General features: G+C 41.7%; 1 protein-coding gene across 1 annotated transcript in view; it reads right to left on the bottom strand.

Annotated features, from left to right (window-relative positions):
* kalrna (kalirin RhoGEF kinase a) overlaps window positions 1-23644 on the bottom strand; it is a 667943-nt gene that overhangs the window by 302592 nt on the left and 341707 nt on the right. The window contains exons 10-11 of the mRNA XM_067987468.1: window positions 13906-14028; window positions 9540-9731 (exon numbers count right to left, since the gene is read on the bottom strand). Of these exons, the coding sequence (XP_067843569.1) occupies window positions 9540-9731; window positions 13906-14028 (315 nt within the window). The remainder of the gene's footprint in view (window positions 1-9539; window positions 9732-13905; window positions 14029-23644) is intronic.

Here is a 23644-nt window from a genome sequence, read left to right as displayed (position 1 = left end):
AGTAGGCCATATGGCCCCTCGAGCTTGCTCTGCCATTCAATAAGATCATGGCTGATCTTCGACCTCAACTCCATTTTCCCGCACGATCCCCTTGATTCCCTTCGATTCCAAAAATCTATCGATCTCAGCCTTGAATATACTCAACAACTCAGCATCCACAGCCCTTTGGGGTCGAGAATTCCAAAGATTCACAACCCTCTGAGTGAAGAAATTGCTCCTCATCTCAGTCTTAAATGGCCGACCCCTTATCCTGAGACTATGCCCCCTAGTTCTAGACTCTCCAGCAAAGGGAAACATCCTCTCAGCATTTACCTTGTCAAGCTCTCTCAGAATATTGTATGTTTCAATGAGATCATTTCTCATTCATCTTAACTCCAGAGAGTGTAGGCCCATTCTACTCAATGAATATATGGAATATATTGCTGAGAAGGTAAGTTTCCATCCTAGTATGTTAACAAGTTTCTAATGCTATACCCTCCATATTGTTTTAAAGTTCATGGTATAAAAGGGGTTACTCATAACAGTTTGGGTACTACAAACTGGGCTGAAGTCTATAAAATGTACAACTGACCTCATGTTCAAGAATGTTAGTGAGCTCTCAGCTAAGCATATAATAATGGAGAATAAGACTAACTATCAGGGTGGTGTTAGTGTTTGCCAATAACAAATTAAAGGGAATTGTATGAAGGTATTAATCAAAGTAAAAAAAAAATTCCTTTGCTATCAAGAGCCACAGCCCATCTGCAAACTTAGTTATTTAAAAAAAAACCTTCTTCCTCTCCTAAAATTGCTGACTCCAGATGAGGTACAGTTCCACCAGAGCCAAGCACCCTGCAGTACCTCAGCCAAGTAGCCATTCTTCATGTGTGAGATCTAGGATGTTGAGTTCAGCAAGTTATTCAGCAGTGTGTGTGTGGTGGGGGCGGTTGTGGGGGTGGGGGGTGGAGGGTGGGGGGAAGGGCGTCAGGGCCAAGTGCAATTCCAGCCTTCGGTGACAGGACTTGGATGTCTCAATTACCTACATGGCTGGCACATCATAAGATGTACTGCGTACATCCTGCCATAATGTTAAAACAGATATTCGTCAAATAGCTGCTGAAGAAACTTTGAGGCTTAGAATAACAGCTACCTGGACGCCAGGTACTGTGGACCTGCTCATAGATCCTTCTGGGTGTGTGCTTTCAGTGCATAGTTATCAGCAAACAGGAGTTTGCAAATAATCTTCTTGCTGTCCTTGACAAAGTGTGGAGTCTACTCAAGTTAAGAGATTTCCAAATATACAAAATCTGATGAGCACACCTGCATTCAAATCTTTTGTGATATCAAATACTGCTTCAAAAATACTCTGTGGAAAAAAAACGCAGTTCTGCTTGTCACTATTGGAGATGTTAAAATGGTTTGAAAAGAATACCGTCCATGCACATTCTATTCAGCATACCACCATGAACAATTTCAACAAAGTTTTCTGGACAAAGGAGAACTGATCCAGGCCTTCCCACACCAGTTTGATTGAGTTGCAACGAGAGATAGAAAAATAATCCTCTGAAACCTGATGATGAAGGAAGGTCCTCCAGGTCTAGAATGACTACCTTAATGCCAGGTAGGATTAATGGAGAAAATATCAAATCAATATCAGGATGAAGAACTTCTTCCTGTTGCTGACAAAAGGAGAAAAAGAACTGAGGTACAAATTCACAAAAGACTTAATATGCAGAGTGGGCTAGAGAGATTGCAAGGCTGTTGTGGCTACAATAATTGTGAAAAATCTTAAAGGTTCACTGTCACTGTCCATTTGGATGATAGCCTCTTCACTAGTATGTGGAAGATCAATAAGGAAATAAGAATGATGGGCATCATGGAGTTATATAAGCAACAGTTCTCAATCATGACATTGCTTATGGACTTATCACACAATTGGTAACTGGAGGGTATAAAGTCAAGATTACAACTACAAGAATGGTAGAGAAACTTATCACAAATATTTTCACACAGAGGGTTAGTAGAACATGGAATGCTTTACTCCAAAAGCTCTTGAGGCAAAGATTTAAACATTTAAAAGTGACCTGGATAAATATTTGAAAAGTAACAATGTAAAAGAATATGGGAAAGAATGGGAAAAAGGGACTAGCGTAGATATCTCCAGTTGAAGAGCGAGCACCAGCACAGGAATAATGGGCTGAATGGCCTCCTTCTGTGCCACAATTTCTATGGTTCAGATGCAGTAGGTGAAGCTTCTGCTGTAATACGCAGAATCTGACAAAGGAACACCTATGTACCGGACTCCTAGCATCAGGAAGAGAAATAACATAGTTTGTGACATGTTTCAAAAAGAACAGATGTGACTGGAAGAGATCTAATTATTGTAATCAACTTTGATGAAACATACACATTTGACAGCTTCAAAACCGTTTTATGAATAAGACACAGCACAAGGCAGAAGACTCAATCAACTGCAAGCATTATGTTCCTGACTCTCCAGCCCTGGACTGTTACCATGCACAGTTCGGTGCACTTAGCGATGCATTACATTGGATCAGCTAAATGTACAACTATACCAGAAGCTTTCTATCTTTACAATTCTATAGCTGACAGCAGTGGCTATTATGCAGATGACAGACATTATATATAACAAATATGTCAGCTTCTCTCTTCATCATTTATCACTGCAAATCAGATTTCAAGTCACACAAAACCATTTCACATTTTGCCTAGACCAGCACGGTCTAGAGTATTTAAAAATATGTAATTATTTTCCAAAATGTTATATGGATTTATATGGCCAGAAATAACAGTTGGCAACTTACGCATTCAAATGACACTCCACTGTCCAGTATTTTAGTCCTGTTTACAATATCATTACAATGATTGGTTTCAGTGGTTGAAATAAATGGGTTAAAGTCTCCTTTAAATAGTGGATAGAGAAATGTCATATTAATGTGTTAAGTGCTGATTAAGATCATTAGTTGTAAATTCTAGATTTTACATTCTAGCCGGATATATTTAGGAGAAGGAAAGTCGAGGGAAGAACTTTCTGTTTTCCCTGTGGGAAAGAACAAAAATGGGAAAATCAGTGCTTCAGTGCTGTTGTAGCCCTATCTGTGGCCTGTGCAGATTCCTGCTGGGAGCCTATGTTGGTGCATTTATTCTGTAGTTCTAAAAACATGTCTGACAACACTGTTTAATTTCTAGGTTCACTGAGACACACTATTTCAGGCTTCTCCCCTTCCAAGCTGTTCCAGTTACCACTATTGTTAACTAAAAAACATATACTGGAAGAAATGGCATGTTCCACGGAAGAGACCTACATGCTAAACTTGCACATAGTATACAGACACATCTGTTACAGCTTCTTTGCTCAATGAAGCAAACGGGAGGTAGAAAATTGACACTGTTCCGGTGTGAATTTTATTCTATAAGAGATTCAATCTGTTAATTCCATTCCTGACTTTGCAGTTTGCAGGTTATCAGCAAGCTGTGGTTCTGTGCAATTCTGCACATTTTAAAACCAGCCACCATAACCAATCAGTGTAATGACGTTGGGTAAATATTTGCACCATTTGTAATTCTCTACAGAGGGCAAACTAATTGTAGACATGAGTACAAAGAGCTGTTATCAACTGTTATTCAATGAATGTTATATCACAGCTTGTTCAACTACACGAGGGACAAAAACAGTTAGCCAATATCATTAGCAGAGTAAATGCACTTCAATACTAAAACATTAAACAAAGTGAAACTGTAATCCTAACTGCAGGAATGCCAAAACAGCTAATCTGGGATCAGCGTAATAGCATTTTTGGAAGTCCCATCTGCATTTTGCAGGGATAATGAAAAGTCAGAACTGGCAGCCGTACTGTTATTTGTGAAATAATACATTTAGTATTTCATTTCATTAATACAAAACACCTTGGGTTGTTAAAGGTACTAGTTAAGTGCAAGTCGTTGTTATCATTGACAATGGTTGCCCTGTCTTTGAACTACATTCCTTCCCAATTCAATTCAGGGTTGAAATTCCTCTAAAGCAATGCTGAGTTGCTAAAACAGTCTGCTTGTCACTTGCTTCTTTTGAGTGAAAAGAACATTGTCAAGAAATCACAGAATCAAGTTACATCAATGAAATGCTAAATGACACTTTATGAGCAGTTACTGACACGAGCACTAGTTTATCTGCTTGTGTTTTCACTCCTCCGAAATTTCAAATGCTTAACAGTGAACTTTGGACTATTTAACTGGTAACTGCAGAATGGTTCATTCATCATTAGTTCAGATGTATATTTACATATTCACAACCTGTGGTTGTCCAGTTACTGTCCTCCTGTCATCAGTGAGCAGAATCTCAAAATACTTATTATTAGGTGTAAACAATTTTACAACACCAAGTTATAGTCCAGCAATTTTATTTTAAATTCACAAGCTTTCGGAGATTTCCTCCTTCCTCAGGCAAATGTTTCAAGAGCTCCTTGAAGCCTACGCATTTATACATATAGAACAATACATGGTGTTTAGAGACTGCCCCTGCAACTGCCCGTTGCCAAGGCAATCACCGTGTTCAGACAGAGAGGTGTCACCTGCAGAACCCCCGAATACACATTCAACAAAAAAACAAACAGGGAAAAAAAACAGAGAAAAAAAACAGAGAGAGGCAGAAACATCCGGAAGGCAGAGAGAGCCAGCAAATGACCCATTATATTAAAAACAGATAACATTTGTTCGCTGGTGGGGTAACGTGTAGCGTGACATGAACCCAAGATCCCGGTTGAGGCCGTCCTCATGGGTGCGGAACTTGGCTATCAATTTCTGCTCGACGATTTTGCGTTGTCGTGTGTCTCGAAGGCCGCCTTGGAGTACGCTTACCCGAAGGTCGGTGGATGAATGTCCATGACTGCTGAAGTGTTCCCCGACTGGGAGGGAACCCTCCTGTTTGGCGATTGTTGCGCGGTGTCCGTTCATCCGTTGTCGCAGCGTCTGCATGGTCTCGCCAATGTACCATCAAAGACGGGCACCTCAGCACCTCACTCTACCGCAAGCCCACGGACAACCTCACGATGCTCCACTTTTCCAGCTTCCACCCTAACCACGTCAAAGAGGCCATCCCCTATGGACAGGCCCTGCGAATACACAGGGTCTGCTCAGACGAGGAGGAACGCGATGGACACCTACAGACGCTGAAAGACGCCCTAGTAAGAACGGGATATGACGCTCGACTCATCGATCGACAGTTCCGACGGGCCACAGCAAAAAATCGCATAGACCTCCTCAGGAGACTAACACGGGACGCAACCAACAGAGTACCCTTTGTCGTCCAGTACTTCCCCGGAGCGGAGAAACTACGCCATGTTCTCCGCAGCCTTCAACATGTCATCAATGAGGACAAACACCTCGCTATGGCCATCCCCACACCTCCACTACTCGCCTTTAAACAGCCACCCAACCTCAAACAGACCATCGTTCGCAGCAAACTACCTAGCTTTCAAGAGAACAGCGTCCACGACGCCACACAACCCTGCCACGGTAACCTCTGCAAGACATGCCAGATCATCGACACAGATACCACCATCACACGAGAGGACACCACCCACCAGGTGCATGGTTCATACTCCTGTGACTCGGCCAACGTTGTCTACCTCATACGTTGCAGGAAAGGATGCCCCAGAGCATGGTACATTGGCGAGACCATGCAGACGCTGCGACAACGGATGAACGGACACCGCGCAACAATCGCCAAACAGGAGGGTTCCCTCCCAGTCGGGGAACACTTCAGCAGTCATGGACATTCATCCACCGACCTTCGGGTAAGCGTACTCCAAGGCGGCCTTCGAGACACACGACAACGCAAAATCGTCGAGCAGAAATTGATAGCCAAGTTCCGCACCCATGAGGACGGCCTCAACCGGGATCTTGGGTTCATGTCACGCTACACGTTACCCCACCAGCGAACAAATGTTATCTGTTTTTAATATAATGGGTCATTTGCTGGCTCTCTCTGCCTTCCGGATGTTTCTGCCTCTCTCTGTTTTTTTTCTCTGTTTTTTTTCCCTGTTTGTTTTTTTGTTGAATGTGTATTCGGGGGTTCTGCAGGTGACACCTCTCTGTCTGAACACGGTGATTGCCTTGGCAACGGGCAGTTGCAGGGGCAGTCTGTAAACACCATGTATTGTTCTATATGTATAAATGCGTAGGCTTCAAGGAGATCTTGAAACATTTGCCTGAGGAAGGAGGAAATCTCCGAAAGCTTGTGAATTTAAAATAAAATTGCTGGACTATAACTTGGTGTTGTAAAATTGTTTACAATTGTCAACCCCAGTCCATCACCGGCATCTCCACATCATTATTATTAGGTGTGCATACTGTATAAAGCATTGTGATATATATATCACTCTTATGTATGTTTGCATTTGCTGTCAACTTTTCCATTATAAATTCCTCAGTCCACATTTATATTTGAAATGGCCTATATAAACGTGTCATGCTGTTATTACTCCCTCCTGCCAGTGGAGACACTGCAGCTGAAGACTACACTTGACAGTCACTCCTTATGTGGAGGAGAGTGGAGAAGGAAGGGTCGGGGGGGGGGTAATGGGATGGGAGACAAAGAGAGCGCTCAGGAAGTGGAATTCAAATCAGTGGGGATAGATGGATTATGGCATGGAACAGCCAGCCATTGCAGGAGGGGGGGGATGGGGAAGAAAAAATACGGGGGCTGGGCCTAGAGGGCTGATATCTCGCTTGGGGGAGGGGGATTTAAGAAGTTGAAATTTTGCCCAGTAGGGGAACTGGTGAGTGGCAAATTCTTGTTCGTGTGCGGGGGGTGGTGCCATTTTTACCTAAGAAGCTGCTGCGTGTAATGTATCACACAACGTTACAGCAGCAACCCCACCCCCACTCACTGCAATCACTTGGTCACACTACGTTATGTTTATAGTGCCACTTGCAGGTACAGTACCATTACAATCTTGAGACCAATCACAGTTTTAATATACAATGGATATAGCATTCTTTGAAGGGGATCTGGTCACAGAATATTAAAGCCAAACTGATGTTTAATCAAAATATCTAAAACAATACAGGCAGTTCATATACAGAGCATGCTCGTGAATGCATGATCAGTTTAATAGGGAGGTTTTCCTCAGTCTGTAATTATCAAAAGAGCTGCAAGGATTTTGGAGCAGTCTTATTCTTCAGCCTGATTGGCATGTGGCCCTCTCCCATGGAGTGACAAAGAGTGCTCCAACATCCCACAATGCTGTGACAGGTGGGCGCCCTTGTACCGCTGCAGCATTTGGGACAAGTTTCTGGCAAGGACAAAGCAGCGAGTGGAAGTGCTGTCCTGCTACACTTCCAGCAGCTCAATGGCGCTGCTGGAATTTCCACCCACGGAGACCAAGCTTCTTGTCTAAGGTTAGGCATGCACGATGAAGCTTACAGAGATTTAAATCAATGTTCTCATTACTTTACATACAACTCAAGTTGCAGATACAAACAGGTCTGAGTATTTTGATTTGGGATTTACCCACCAATGAGGCAACAGCCCTTTTCAAACCTCCACGACACAAAAAACAAAAAGGTTAAATCAGTGATTAAGAAATCTAAGCACAAATAAGATTGAGTTGCCTGGGATTTGAGGGTCGGATTATCAGCGCTCAGGGGGCTACATGTAGCCAGTGGACTGTAGTTTTGACACCCCTGCCTCACAGGTTAATGGTATTCCCCCATTTCATCCTCGACAAGTATTCCACTGAGCGACAAGAGGAAAACATAGACAACTAGCTTAAAGCTTTTACTGTCAGTAAGCAATGGAACTCAAGTATAAGACAGTGATGTGATGCAAGCATCGTACATTTTTTGCCAATTTTCTCTCATCTTCCTCTCCTGAAGATTTTGACTGCTACTGGGCGAGGGTTCCATAGAGATTGGGTGCCTTATAATAACTTTACCTGAGTGGTCATTCTTCATTTGGGAGTCTAGTTAGTGAGTATTGGTAAGATATTTCAGTACAAAGGCATCCAGCAAAGCCTAAATCTGTTCTCATCCGATGCCCACAGACATGTAATTTCCAGCAGCAGCCACTGGAGAGTGATCAGGAGCACTTAGCGAGTGGCTGATTTCCCACTCCCTAATCCAGGGATGCTGAGGCTAATGGTACTGATTGTACTGCCAACATGGCTGAGATCTGATAACGCAGCATAGAATAGGATTAAATGTCTAGGCTGTACGGCTCAGTTCCAAGCTGCCTTTAGTAACTGTACCATTGAGGGAACATTTTAATGTAAGCATGTCAATATTTATGCCAAGGGCAGCAATGTGATGCAAACATCTATAAGCTAATGCAGCTCGGTTTTGCAGAGATGAGTTTATATTTAGAAACAAAGTCAGATGTTTTGTTCTAAATGAAAGTTGGAATCTTTGTATTTATGTTTCTGCTGCATGTTTTGCCCCATTAAGGTATTCCTAATGGTGCCTCGCACCAGCAGATCGCCTTTAGCCAAGGATTCTCCTTTAGCCAAGATGAAACAACCGTTAGGGCATTAGGCTTCTTAGCAGCCCGTATTGTAAGCACTCTTAGACTGGTGATCTCTGCATCATTCCATTCTATTCAACCATTGTGGCTGACATCAAATTTTATCCCTGGCAAATCTGTTAGCTTCTCCATTTTTTGGAGTGCAGTAAGACCTCTGGTCCTAATTCTATTCCTCCCTTCATGCCTCCAAACTTACCTCAGGCCTATGCAGCTCTTCAATGTCTTACTCACAGCCTAGCTTTGCTTCTCTTTGGAAATGTTCTTATGCTCACCCTTTCCCCAAGAAAGATATAGGATGAATTACTGCCCTGTTGCCTTTGCATGGAAACTGCTGTTAATTTTCAAATTATCCACCATTTTGAAAGTTCCAGCCTTTTCTATTATCACCATGGCTTTCAGCATAGCTGTTCCCTTCTAGAAATCATCTTCCTCATCTAAACCATGCAGTACTATTGGAACCCCCAAAGGAATTCTAATCCTCACCATCTTTATATGGTTTATTAACATTTCAGCAGCAACCAAGAGTAGTGTGAGAAAGTATTGGTAAAAGAAAAGAAAATGCAACAAATGCTACAGGAATCAAAAAAGCAAAATAAGAATTTTAATTGAAAAACAGTTTTCAATCAAGTTCAGCAGCAATAATCTATTAAGAATCCATATAGAACAGACAAGGCCACAGGAATTATTCATATGTCCATTTCATAAAGGTGAGTTCAGTGCCAAGAGTTGAGCCTGCATAGAACACATGAAATTCAAGTATTTGCATAATTTTTAAGTTTCTAATGATGCTTAGCTGGATTTGCAACACATCCTCTCTCACAAGCTAAACATTTTGCCACAGAATTCCCCCAGCACATGGGCCTGCAGTCCTGGTTTTAAAAATCATTCTGGGCCTTAGTGAGGCTTGTGCCAGGAGCAGAATGTTGTAAAATCTACCCTATAAAGTTTTCTAGGGTAATTTGAGCACTAAATTGAATCTCAACATTGTACAGGCATGGAACAATGGAGCGTTCTGTCTTACCTCTTTAGTGTGGGTGTGAAATGACACTGACATATCCAGCAGAAGTTTCCTGTGCTCCACCCTTCGAACAAAATCCTGAATCCGCACTTCTAGGTGCCGTGCAGCTTTGTAGATCTCTTCAGGATCGCATTCTCCAGTCTGAGCCAGCTGCTCGGCTGCCTCCAGCAGTTTATCAGCATTGGTGTACGTATTCTAGTTAAAAATGAGAAGAAAATTAAATGGATTTGAGATTCTGGAAGCTGATGTGGCTGTTTACTGTCTCTACAATACACCCACAGCTGATCTACTAAGCCTAAAACAAATCACATTAATCATTCCCTTTAGAAAGGGAAAAAAAAACATCTGGCAGAATGGCCAGCACAGATTAAACTGTCAACAGTAGATACCAAACAGTATTTAATCTTCTGAAATGTAACATTCCCCCAACAACACTAGAATGTCATGTACATTAATATGAAAGTGTATGCTTATCTATGAGATTCCTGGAATCTCCAAGAATTACCATTCAAGTGATTTGATTCTCCCAGTCCCCTTCCCATGCAATTTGTTTTTAAAGCTTAAATATTAGACGAAACAAGTACACCAAGTTCTAGATCCATCAGATAATGTTACTCATTCAGGACTAGTTTCCATATTAAGAGGAAAATAAATCAATGTAATACTAATATACAGGCATACAACTAGAATAAATGAATGTCCACAAAAATGGTTCAATTCAATCCTTCTTTCTGTATTTCCAAAGTACTTTTCCCAGAACTTTCACCAAATTAGTGTTTTCTTCATTTTCTTTTATAGTTTGCCAGATACCTTAAGGTTGAAACTTTGAGATCTTGAACCACTGGCAGGGCCTCGCATGGAGTGAACGACTTATTGCAAAATTGCAGGTTCACTGCCTGTTATTTTCTGATGTCGCCTGATAAGAACATAGGAACAGGAGTAGGCCATTTAGCCCCTCGAGCCTGTTACGCCATTCAATGAAATCATGGCTGATCCGTGACCTAACTCCATATACTTGCCTTAGCCCCATATCCCTTAATACCTTTGGTTAACAAAAATCTATCAATCTCAGATTTAAAATTAACAATTGAGCTAGCATCAACTGTCGTTTGCAGAATAGAGTTCCAAACTTCTACTGCCCTTTGTGTGAAGAAGTGTTTCCTAACTTCACTACTGAAAGTCCTGGCTCTAATTTTTAGGCTATGTCCCTTAGTCCTAGACTCTCAAACCAGCGAAAATAGTTTCTCTCAATCTACCCTATCAGTTCCTCTTAATATCTTGAAAACTTCGATCAAATCACCCCTTAATCTTCTAAATTCCAGGGAATACAACCCTAGTTTGTGTAATCTTGCCTCGTAATTTAACCCTTGGAGTCCAGGTATTATTCTAGTAAATCTACGCTTCACTCCCTCCAAGGCCAGTATATCCTTCCTAAGGTGCGGTGCCCAGAACTGAACACAGTACTCCAGGTGTGGTCTAACCAGGGCTTTGTATAGCTTTGGCATAATTTCTACCCCATTGTATTCTAGTCCTCTAGATGTGTGAGATGTGGAAGATGCCGCCAATGCTATGGGGTCACAGAAAATTTCATCCTAAAGCTTTAAGAGCAAAGATCCTCAAGGGCGCACACACAGACTATGGATTACTAATTGTCATTTCATTTACCAGTGTTAACATTCATTATTACAGATAATTGATAATATTTTAAAAAGCAATCTAGAATGTAATCTAACCTCAACTAGGAAACCTCAGAGGACTTTAGCATGTTCCATCACAATTATGCCACCAGTTATGTCGAGGTTCTTGGCTGGCTTCATTTTTTTTATTATTTTGATTCTTGTGTAGTCCAAAGAATATAGGATAGCACTATTATAATTACTGGTAATTGAAAAGCAATTGTTATATAAAAATCTATAAACTTATCAGCAAGTTCTCATGAATTTCTATTAAGCTTGTAGCGTTTGGGAGACTTTATAAGGATGCTTGTTTCTGTCATGCCCAGCTTCAGATTGCAACAACTCACATTTGCCACAGCAATCCAGCTCAGCTTGCTTTCTGGCACCAGGACAGACATTGGTACAGGGGTTGCAAAGTTGGAGAAGCGTTGTGATTATGAGAGATGAGGGGGCCATTTTTGATTTAGGTGCACATTGGGCACTGGAATGATCACACTGCCTACTCGATGTCACCAGCGAGAGGCCTGAACAAGTTTGGTGATCGGGTCTCATTATAATAAATTCAGCGTGCTGCCAGCGCTAAACGAGTACTGACAGGCAGCTTGCCAGTCGGGATGGGGCAGGGGGAGGGGGAGGCGGAAATCTGGCAGCTCCTCCACAGAGCCTAGTTGGGGGGCGAGGGGGGGGGACGGTGGGGTGGGTGTTGCGGAGGGACCATTTTTGTGAGGCCAGGATGAGCCCCACAAAAAACTTACTATTTAATGTTTTTGGAATGATGGTGTGTGCTCCGTCCAGCGGAAGACCAAAATTGTATCAGGGTCCTAAATACGTTATAGGATCCCAATTTAAATATATTCATGACGTTCTCGCCTGTTTCGGGCAGGACAACTGGCCACCTATTTGAAAGGTCCCTGCCAAATTGCATCAGGTGCAAAGAAAGCGGGAAGTTCTTCTGTGCAATTTTCATCTTTCTACCATCCCATTACTGCAGTAGTGTGTCAATAATCATTCCCATGCCATCATGTCCCATTCCTGTTGCATGACTACTGGGTTGCAGCTCAGCGCTCCTATTAATCTGCAGGAGAACAGACTCCCAGAGATCAGTGATCTGAATGAAGCCCCATCCATTCGCTCTCCCAAATTGTCCGAAGCGGAGGACATGGTTGAGCCCAGATCCTGGCCCCAGTATGACCATCCATGAGAGGTGATATTACTGGTGTCATAGACTCTGGCAAGAGTAATAGAGCTCAGCTGCATTGGCCATCGAGGGGACCATAGGTTGACTGCAGAGCATCGATACCATGCACGACAACCCAGTACAAGTGAGTAGTGGACTCCACCTTAGTACCCAACCTACCCTAGAAGCTCCCTGGTAGACACTCCAATGCATTCAGTAATTGCTGGTGCACAGAAATCATCATTTTTTTTAAAACGCTGGGCTCCTGAAGTCTGCATCTCTGTGCTCTTCAAAGGTGAGCTGGCCCCTCGGTTATCTCTTCCCTTGGCCTTCTTTACCACCTCCACCTGCTCTGGCTCACTTGTGCTCAGTGAATCCTCCAGTGCCGTCCCCTCATATTCACTATCTAAATTACACAGAATGTCAATTTCTGTGCTGGTGCTTGGCAGAGTAAGAGTGATTGATGATGCATTGTTATCAGGGTTTTCATCTCAGTCTATCTGGCACGAGTGACCAAGTCTTCTTATTGATCTAGAAAACTGGGGCAAGGATAAAGGTTAGAGGGCAAGCACCAGCAAATCCATGGCAGTGCTGTTGCAATGTTCAGGAGGTTAGTGAGTGTAAGTGAAAGAGTTAAGTAGAAAGTTAAGAGGAAGGGAAGATGCCAACAAACCATGCTGTGCCATGCCTCCAGCCTCACCATCTCAGATACTGTCGACTGAGTGTCTTCCCATGATGTCAATAGTGGCCTCATCCATAGGGGTGAGTGTTTGCAATGTGATGGGACCTCCCCTTTAAGTTGCTGCAGGCCCTTAAGAACCTGCAGCAGCAACTGCTTTCCTGCTTTCCAATCGGTAAGTTGGCTATGGGGAGCACATTTCATGATGGCAGCTTGCCTAACTCTGGCAAATTAGGGGCAACCTGAAAATTGGCAAGAAACCCCATCCAAATCCTCCGGCGGCTGTTGCTTTCATCCTGCCCACCTCCTGCCAGTTCCCACTGGGGAATCAAATCAACCCCATTAGCTCCAAGGCTTCTGAGGTGCAATGGCATGTCCAGTACATTAAAGCAGGGCATATATCAAAAAATACATTAAGCAATGTTTAATTTAATAAAGTAACCTTTTCAGAGTACCATCAAAGTAATGAAGTGCTGCCAGAAATGCTAAAGACTCCAATTATCACAGGAATATTTACTAAATTAAATCTGAATACACAAAGAAAATGCATTCCATCTTTCTAAATGATTTGAGTCAATTGGAAAATCAGCAGGCAATGGTGTGTTGAATGCTTGGGAGATATTTGACGATTCCAGACTGAGATTTGGAGGACAGTCCTGGCTCTGTGTGTTATGTAACTGCAGTGCATTGCTGATCATTTCCTTCACAAAGTATTGTATAATTTTAAAAAGAGAATCACACCTTTAATCAGTAATAACATACAAAATGTAAAGTCTTGCTAAGTACTAATGATTTAAGACTTGTCAAAGTAGATATGAGATGAGATATCATTCCTACCTGAGCTACTTCTTCAAAATCGTCATGCCTTTTCTGGAGAGCACGGGCTCTATGAAGTGACTTTCCGACCCCAGTGTGCTTACTTAGAAATGCTTCCCCATGGTTTTCTATCCAGTCTAAAACCTGTAATTTTAAAAAAATGATAAGATACACCAACAGGGAAATCAGCAGAAGTAAATTACTGAAATACATAATGACAGTGACAGAAATACTGCAATCTTTTTAACTATCAATGCTGCTTGATGAGGAGGAATTTTAAAATCAATTCACCAAGAAAAATGTAATTGGAGAAAAATTCTGGAATAAACATTTGTATGAAACATCAACTAATTGAATCCCTTGAGAAACAAATTGTCTGGTTCGATGACCAAGTAGCTACTATACTGTTCACTATACAAAAGGGAAAAAAATCTGAAGATTGTTGCTGTATTTTTGGGTTTTCTTTTACCATTTTAACTCTAGATATTTTTGACTTTCGTGTTTCAGACAAATCTCATAGGAGAGCCTTTGCTACCTAAATCATTGAAAGTGTTTCCATTTGCTCTGAAATCTAGGTGAAATATTGTAGCAAGCCTAAGAAAACAAATAAAGATCTCTTTTAGAAGACGTCAGATACTGGTTCTATCCCGTGCTTCCATGGGATCCTCCTTGTCTTCGAGAGGTGGCAGAGTAACATTAACACATGACCTTATTTTAATCTTTGAATGCCAAACTGCCAAATAAATTCATTAAAAAAGTTAATGAACAAATAATAGCTGAAACATAATATATATATTTACCATAGTTTTAAACATCACTAACTCGTCATATAGTAGAAAATAATAAATAGTTTGCAACTATAATGCTAACATTATCACCATAATTAGTTATTACATAGTCGTTTCATTAATCTTTACCTCATTAACTACAAAAGTTGTCTGTCTTAGCTTATTCTCTTCCGAGATTCTAGTTGGATAACATCTCACTAAAGGTTTAAGATTAAACTTATTAATTTGAAAAGAGGAAGATTGATAAATCCCTCTAAAACAGTAACTGCAGCTTCATGAATTTAAATAACTGTCTGTTCAATTCTAAAAGTTGTCAATCAGACACATAACACGTCATACAGCATGTTTGTATTTGAATTGAGTGGTTTGGCTCCTTCTTGAAGTAACTGACAGCTGACCAACTGAACAATAGTTACAACACTCTATCATGTTGAGTTAGGACATGATACCTGTGAGTGAAGTTGGTTTTTAACCCCTTATATGACATAATTATAGAAGCCAATACCAAGTTATGTCTTAGGTTAAAATGTTTTTTTTTAAGTCACCACTGAGAAAGAACGAGCAGTGCAGAAATTAGTGGCTTACAGCTGGTAGCCCTAGGGCATGTAAAAAGAATAGACAAAAACAGAGAGAAATAGTTTAACTTGAGTTGTTCAACAGATTTTTAATGATGGAGGTTGAGAAGGGTGGAATTGCAGGAGGTTGGTAACTATCAGCAGGCCAATGGAACAGGAATATTTTGCCCTCCAGTCTTGTACTACCATATATATCAATAGGAGAGGGCCACAGGTCAAGTCACAGCATCTTTACAATCCAGAGAGCGCAGGGTAGACATTCCTTAATGGCTGCCCGCTAGTTTCCCTCCAATCTGAGGAGGTCCAGAGGCAGGTCAGAACACCAGCTTTTGATAGGCACTCAACAAGTGGATACACCAGAAAATAAAGTGGGAGGCCAGGAATGGCCCGTCCAACTAATTAAAATACCAATGCTGAACCTGCGCTCACTACAGGCATTGGCGAAGTTACACACAGTGGGAAAACCACAGGAAATCTCAGAGCAGTGTAATGTGGGTAGAGAGCTAACATAATGGTTACTGCCTCTTTTTTCTGCCCTATGCCTGAGGACTGCTGATTCCCTAGGTGCAGAACAGAAGAAACTACAATCCACTGTTCCCTATACAGAATCCCATCTCCACTGTGTCACAGAACTGTAAAATGTTTTCTACAGGTGATACATGATGTACCCTGCTTTTATATCTCAAAGTTCTTCACACAATGTATTACTTTTGAAGAGCAGGGACTGTTATATGGATTAACACAGCAGTCATTCTGTCCCAGCAATGTCCATAAACAGCAAGAGATGAATGATCAGTTAATGGCCCGGAAACTGCTCAAGAAATGAATGGCGAGGCTAACAGGGCTCACCGTTTTTTTTAGGGCAAATGGAAGAGCGAGTGCACACGCGCAGTCAAACACGGAAATCCTGAACTTGCTCTTCCTGATTCCCTGCTGATTTGACAGTTTCACGCTAAAGGGATATCGCCGAATCAATGGACCAGCGCGAGCTTGCTCTTCTGCCCAGCTGGAAACTAACTAATCTCGCCAGATAATAGGGTATGCTGAGTTATATCAGGTTTAAACTAACTTTTAAAGGCATGGTAAGTATTAATGACTGCTAAACAACCTCTCTGGCACTGGAAATTAACTTTTAAAAATCTGGGACGACAGTCCATTGCAATACTGAGGGAGTGCTCCATTATCAGAGGTGCCATTCTGTGGATGAGTAATTAAACGTTTTAATCATTGTTGGACATTTAAAAAAATTAATTTAAAAATGTCAAATTTTTCTTTTTTTCTTTCTGTCTCTTTTATCTCAGTCTTTTAATCTTACCCTCTCTTTATTTTGCTTTCTCTATCTTATTTTATAGTACATTTACTAATTACCTGGTAAAGACATTTCCTGATTCCTAGTCTGCACGGTTTGTGAATGAGCTTCACTTCCTGGTTCTCACAGTGTGACTTGCTTCAAGCTGATTGGTGGAGGGGGCTGAGATCCTTTCCTACTCTCACAGCTTAGAGAAGCCCGGGAACGACCGCTGCACTTCTTCCAGGTCTCAATTAAAGCAAGTTGGTACCCAGAAACGCACAAAAAGTTTATGGGTGAGTTAGTTACTTCCGAGCGGTGGGAGATGTTTGTTCACCGCTCAATGCAATTTCTGGCCCATTATGTTTTTATTGTGATATTGGTTGAGTAAGGAATGTTGGGTTGGATGCCAAAAGAAATCCCTCCTTTTCCTCAAATAGTGCCATGAGACCTTAACATCCATTTGAACAACCAGAACAGGCAGACAAGACTTTGGTTTAATGACTCATCCACAGGATTGTACTTCTGATAATGCAGCACTCCCTCGGTATTGCAATGGAGTGTTGTCCCAGATTTTTAAAGGTTAGATTACTTTACTTTCTACTTTAGCTACTTTGCCAGTTATACTGCAGGTAATCTAAATTGACTTAATTGCTGAAAGCATAAGGGCATGGAGAGTATTAGTTAATCCCTTACATAACTGAGTATCCAAACAATCCCGGCATTCCAGGTGGAATGTTTCTTTCAACTTCTTTTAACTGTTCAGTGGAATTTTAGAGCATCACACGTGAGCTATGAGACCCATTGCAGCACCAATTGGAAAGACTTGTTTGATGAATGGATACTGCACTATTCTTACTGGCTCTTCTTAATCCACTCCTAATTCTAAACAATTTTACAACACCAAGTTATAGTCCAGCAATTTTATTTTAAATTCACAAGCTTTCGGAGATTTTCTCCTTCCTCAGGCAAATGTTTCAAGATCTCCTTGAAGCCTACGCATTTATACATATTGAACAATAATAAATGGTGTTTACAGACTGCCTCTGCAACTGCCCGTTGCCAAGGCAATCACCGTGTTCAGACAGAGAGGTGTTACCTGCAGAACCTCCGAATACACATTCAATAAAAAAACAAACAGGGAAAAAAAAACAGAGAAAAAAAAACACAGAGAGAGGCAGAAACATCCGGAAGGCAGAGAGAGCCAGCAAATGACCCATTATATTAAAAACAGATAACATTTGTTCGCTGGTGGGGTAACGTGTAGCGTGACATGAACCCAAGATCCCGGTTGAGGCCGTCCTCATGGGTGCGGAACTTGGCTATCAATTTCTGCTCGACGATTTTGCGTTGTCGTGTGTCTCGAAGGCCGCCTTGGAGTACGCTTACCCGAAGGTCGGTGGATGAATGTCCATGACTGCTGAAGTGTTCCCCGACTGGGAGGGAACCCTCCTGTTTGGCGATTGTTGCGCGGTGTCCGTTCATCCGTTGTCGCAGCGTCTGCATGGTCTCGCCAATGTACCATGCTCTGGGGCATCCTTTCCTGCAACGTATGAGGTAGACAACGTTGGCTGAGTCACAGGAGTATGAACCATGCACCTGGTGGGTGGTGTCATCTCGTGTGATGGTGGTATCTGTGTCGATGATCTGGCATGTCTTGCAGAGGTTACCGTGGCAGGGTTGTGTGGCGTCGTGGACGCTGTTCTCTTGAAAGCTAGGTAGTTTGCTGCGAACGATGGTCTGTTTGAGGTTGGGTGGCTGTTTAAAGGCTGGGTTAAGGCGGGTGGCTGTTTAAAGACTGGGTTCCCTCCCAGTCGGGGAACACTTCAGCAGTCATGGACATTCATCCACCGACCTTCGGGTAAGCGTACTCCAAGGCGGCCTTCGAGACACACGACAACGCAAAATCGTCGAGCAGAAATTGATAGCCAAGTTCCGCACCCATGAGGACGGCCTCAACCGGGATCTTGGGTTCATGTCACGCTACACGTTACCCCACCAGCGAACAAATGTTATCTGTTTTTAATATAATGGGTCATTTGCTGGCTCTCTCTGCCTTCCGGATGTTTCTGCCTCTCTCTGTGTTTTTTTTTCTCTGTTTTTTTTTCCCTGTTTGTTTTTTTATTGAATGTGTATTCGGAGGTTCTGCAGGTAACACCTCTCTGTCTGAACACGGTGATTGCCTTGGCAACGGGCAGTTGCAGAGGCAGTCTGTAAACACCATTTATTATTGTTCAATATGTATAAATGCGTAGGCTTCAAGGAGATCTTGAAACATTTGCCTGAGGAAGGAGAAAATCTCCGAAAGCTTGTGAATTTAAAATAAAATTGCTGGACTATAACTTGGTGTTGTAAAATTGTTTACAATTGTCAACCCCAGTCCATCACCGGCATCTCCACATCACTCCTAATTCAGTCTGCTCCTCCACCATTTTGTTAATAGAATTACTATCTTAATCTTCCAATTATTAGACTAAAATCAGATGGTAATAAGTTGAATGATGAGTGCAACTTCAAACAAGATGTTGTGTTTAGTCACCTAAAATAGCTTGGGCTTCATTAAGAAAGAAAGAAACTGGCTTACCCCAAAGGCTTAGTGGGTGGTACTGAACGGTAGTGATTAAAAAGGTTCCAGACTATATCCTTAGTATGTGCTGAGTTAACTGATTTCAACCAGAGTGGCAGCAAAGACGCTAAAATTAGCCTCATTGTTCCAGTTTGGGAGTGGGGAGGGCATGGTGCGGGGGTAGGGGGGAATCAGCCAGTGGGCCTACTTCTGATTGCTAATCAGTTATTCCTTCTGGAAGATGCATATGTGTGGACAATGGATGATGACTGAAACAGGCACAGAATAGTCTGCCTATTCCAAACTGTCTGAAAAAGAAGGGGAATCAGGGAGAAAATTGGATAAAAGTTCAGAAAGAATCAATCCTCACTTCAGAGAATAATATAAAATTAAGTCAGTTGGCTATAGTGCCACCCAGTGGTTGTTTATGGATTACTTAGGGAAATATTCCAATGGGCAATATTTTGCTGCAAGTACTTAACGCCAAATTCTTGTCGGCATTATTTCAAGGCAGAATTCAATAAACTAGTCAGTGCCTGCCGTAAAATATTGCTGGCAGGAATTTGGTGCAAGTGCCTTAAGCACTGTTACCAAAAGATCGGCCATCAGAAAAACTTCCCTATGGGGAACATGAAGAAAATGATCATAATGGTAAGCATAAAGATCTAAAATGTTCATAAGTATATATTAATGCTTTCAATTTTTTTATATAGCTGTTGCAGCCCGAGGTAGTGCTGCTATTATCTTTGTACCACAATCAGAGTCAGTTTGATAGTCTGTTCACACATCGCTATAATTAATTAATCCAAGTCTTGCACCCGCTGCCTCTGATAAGTTGCTCACTGTGTGTGAGGCATTGCTAATGGCACAGGGCCTCAGAAAATTATGCCCAGGACCTCTTTTCTATTAGCATGAGATTGTGGTCCTCAAGTGAGAATGCATGAGATTGTGATCTCACGTGAGATCCCCCCGCCCTAGCCCCAAACCTGCCCCTTTCTTTAGTTTCTATCCGATCTCCCCTCATGCCCTATCTGAGCTCATCTTGTCCACAAGACCCACCTCCTGCTTCCTTGACCCTTTTCCCACTAAACTGCTGACCATCCAGCCTCTCATCCTGGCCCTCATGCTGGCCGACATTGTAAATGGTTACCTCTTCTAAAGTACTGTCCCCCTCATTTTTAAAACTATTGTCATCGCCCCCCTCCTCAAAAAACCCACCATTAACCCTCTGTCCTTACAAACTACTGTCCCATCTCGAACCTCACTTTCCTCTCCAAAGTTCTTGAATGTGTTGTCACCTCCTAAATCTGTGCCTATCTTTACCGCAACTTCATGTTTGAATCTCTCCAATCAGGTATCCACCCCTGCCATAGCACTGGAATGAACCTAATCAAAGTCACAAATTATATGGAGTTAGATCACAGATCAGCCATGATCTTAACAAATGGTGGAGCAGGCATGAGGGGCTGAATGGCCTACTCCTGTTCCTATGTTCCTATATCCTATGTGACTGTGACCATGGTTCACTATTCCTCCTCATCCCTTCATGCCTTCAGCCGTCTAGGCATAAAGCCCTGGAATTCCGACCCTAAACCTCTCCGCCTCCCTACTTCTCTCTCCTCCTTTAAGATCCTCCTTAAAGCCTCCCTCTTTGAGCTTTTAGTCACACCTCCTATTGTCTCCTTCTTTGGCTTGGTGTCAATTTCTGACTGATTACGTTTCTGTGATGCACCGTGGGAGGTTTTTCTATGTTAAAGGTGCGATATAAATGCAGTTGTTGGTGTTGTTGTAAATGTGGGAGATTGGCAGCTCTGCCTTTCCGAGTTGCTTCATCTCTTTTATTTGTGGTACTGTGAATATGAACCCCAATATTAGCACTCTATGGTTCAGTATATTAATAAACTAATATGCTGTGCTACTAGCTGCCATTGTATATCAATTTTACGCACAATTCTTGAAATTCTGGTCATGAGTGGTATAAGTGTCACATCTCACAATCATGAGCCATAGTCAGTTTTCCAATGTTTTTATGGCTGTGATTTTTGATGGTGAATTTTGACTAGGCAGTCTCAGTAATGTGGACACTGAAACCAGATGGAAGAGACTCAAACACTTATAAAAAAGTTCTTAATTTCTGTTTACAGACTAACATACATGCCATACATCTCACATATGTATCCCATAAACCAATGTTGACGACTGCTGATATGAATCTGTGATGGCACAGTGCCATCATCTTTAGAGTTCCTCCCACTGCCATATGAAAGAGTTCAGCAAAGGCATTTTCAAAATGCAGTTAAGTGCTTCTTTGAAAATCAACATAAACGCTGCAGTGTGATGTTGCAATAAACTGGGCCCCAATGTGCTGTTTGTGCTGTGTGTTGGATACACACCTGCGATTTCCTCCTCTCCTGTGCTAAATTATAGATCCCAGCCATGCTGTGGTGAAGAAGCAATAATAGAATGCTGAAAATTCTGAACAATTAGCTCCCTCCGAAAATCCAAACAGCAATCCTTGGATATTTTGCATATGTTTACTGTGTTGGTTTATTTCAGGGTGGTAAACCAGAAACTGTTTGATAAATATATTTTTTAAAGAAAGGATTCTCCTGGAGCCAAATAATTAGGTGCCTTATCTGAGATGAAGGTTATTTCAACCACCCTTAAACTAGCTTCATCTCAACTTGCATGCCTTCTAGGAAGTCTGCATATATTACTACTTTGAACAAAAAGTACTCCCCCATTATTTCCTTCCCCTTTAGAAAAGGAGGAAAATGTTTTCCTTTGGTATATATCTCAATATATTCGCATCCAGGCGATTTAGAAGCGTGTATCTAAGGATCGATCACGCACGCACCCCCACACCCACCCACGCCCGACACCCATCCCCTCCACACACCCACACACACGTCTGCCTGCAGATCAGTCCAGGTTCTATAATGCTTATGATTCACAATTTAAAATCCATCAATGCAAAGTTCCGGATGACAACTATGGTTTCTTGACATTTTTATCCTATCTGAAAGCTACATTTTGCATTCCACCTCCAAATGACTAAAGGCCACATACATTTTACCATCCCCTGTACACTCTTAATGATGGTATTATTTTAAGCTTTTTTTTAACCATAATGAGTTTTGCCACACACATGGTTACTGAAACAAAAAATTGCTTTTCAGAGCTAGTAAGTATTAACATCCGAGCTTCAGGATAAAAAGACTAATTATCTACTGTCAATTTTGCTTCTCCCTCCCCACACACACAGACAAAAAATGGCTGAAATTGCTTTTAAAATCGTCCAGTTGTTAAAATGAACCAAAATTTAGTGCACAATTAAATTTACTTTCAGATAACTTGTTTTGAATTACTTTAATTGTAAAATTGTATAAAATAGCATAGTACATTTTAAAAGAGGCATAATTTCATGCTGTCCTTTGGAAAACATATCCTGCTGAAAAGAGATGATATTTCCTGCTTGTCTCATCATGTAGGAGTAGTCTATTAACAGACTTTGAGGCTTTTTGTTGTGTAACTAGGGGTTTCTAATTGGGAATTGATGGTACAGACAAAGGGACAGCAGAGTGAAAGGTCACAGTTACTGACATCTCTTACATGCACAGCAGTTAAGAAGGGAAATGTGCTTATATGGCTTTGTGGCCAGTAGAAACAGATGGGGAATAAAGTCGCACATGCACAAAACTCACTGTTGAGAGGCCGGCCCATTATCATCTGGTAAAGACCCTTCCTTTTTCACACAAAGGGTAACATAAAACTAGAACTCACTCCCCCAAAAAGCTGTGGATGTTGGATCAATTGAAATTTTCAAGACTGGGATCAATAGATATTTGTTAGGTAAGGGTATGAAGGTACATGGATCAAAGACTGGTAAATGGAGTTGAGGTACAGATCATCCACAATCTAACTGAATGATAGAACAGGCTCGAGGGGCTGATTAGCCTACTCCTATTCCTATGTTCTTGAACACTTGTTAAGGCTTACATAGGTAAGTTTAACACTAAAACTGTATCATTGATCACAGCTGCCACTCAAATTGTTTAACTTTATAAAGATTAAATAAAACTTAACAAAATGTTAAACTGCATGTTAAAACCTTGCACAGCGGGAGACACCGCAGCCACGAATTACCCCTTTGGCGGGTTAGCCGGTGTAAAGTTAGTGAGGCAGGATTTGTGCTTGATTGACTGATCCGCCACTGACCCCTGCAGGTTTCATGAGGTCAGCTGTATGCAAATTTCTTTGGCAAGCTCCCAGCAGCATGTCCACGTGCCCCAGTGAGCACACCACTGCGGGGAGGGGGCGTGACCTCTACTGATTGTTTGGCCTTCTTTGACTTCCCCAGTAACCGACAAAACAGACAATAAATGGAATTTTTAACATCAAAATATTCTCTTATTCGAATAGCTGCACCTATCTTCCACAGGAATCTTACAGAGCAACATTTGGTTTAAAAGCAAAGCTTCCTACCATAACTGTCTGCTTGGGAGATACGTTAGCAATTTTTGTTCCTATAGGTGCTAGTCTG

This window comes from Heptranchias perlo, chromosome 7, assembly GCF_035084215.1.
Source record: "Heptranchias perlo isolate sHepPer1 chromosome 7, sHepPer1.hap1, whole genome shotgun sequence".
NCBI lineage: Eukaryota > Metazoa > Chordata > Chondrichthyes > Hexanchiformes > Hexanchidae > Heptranchias > Heptranchias perlo.
The sequence above is the reverse complement of the archived record's forward strand: the minus strand, read 5'-3'. Positions and strand labels throughout refer to the sequence as shown.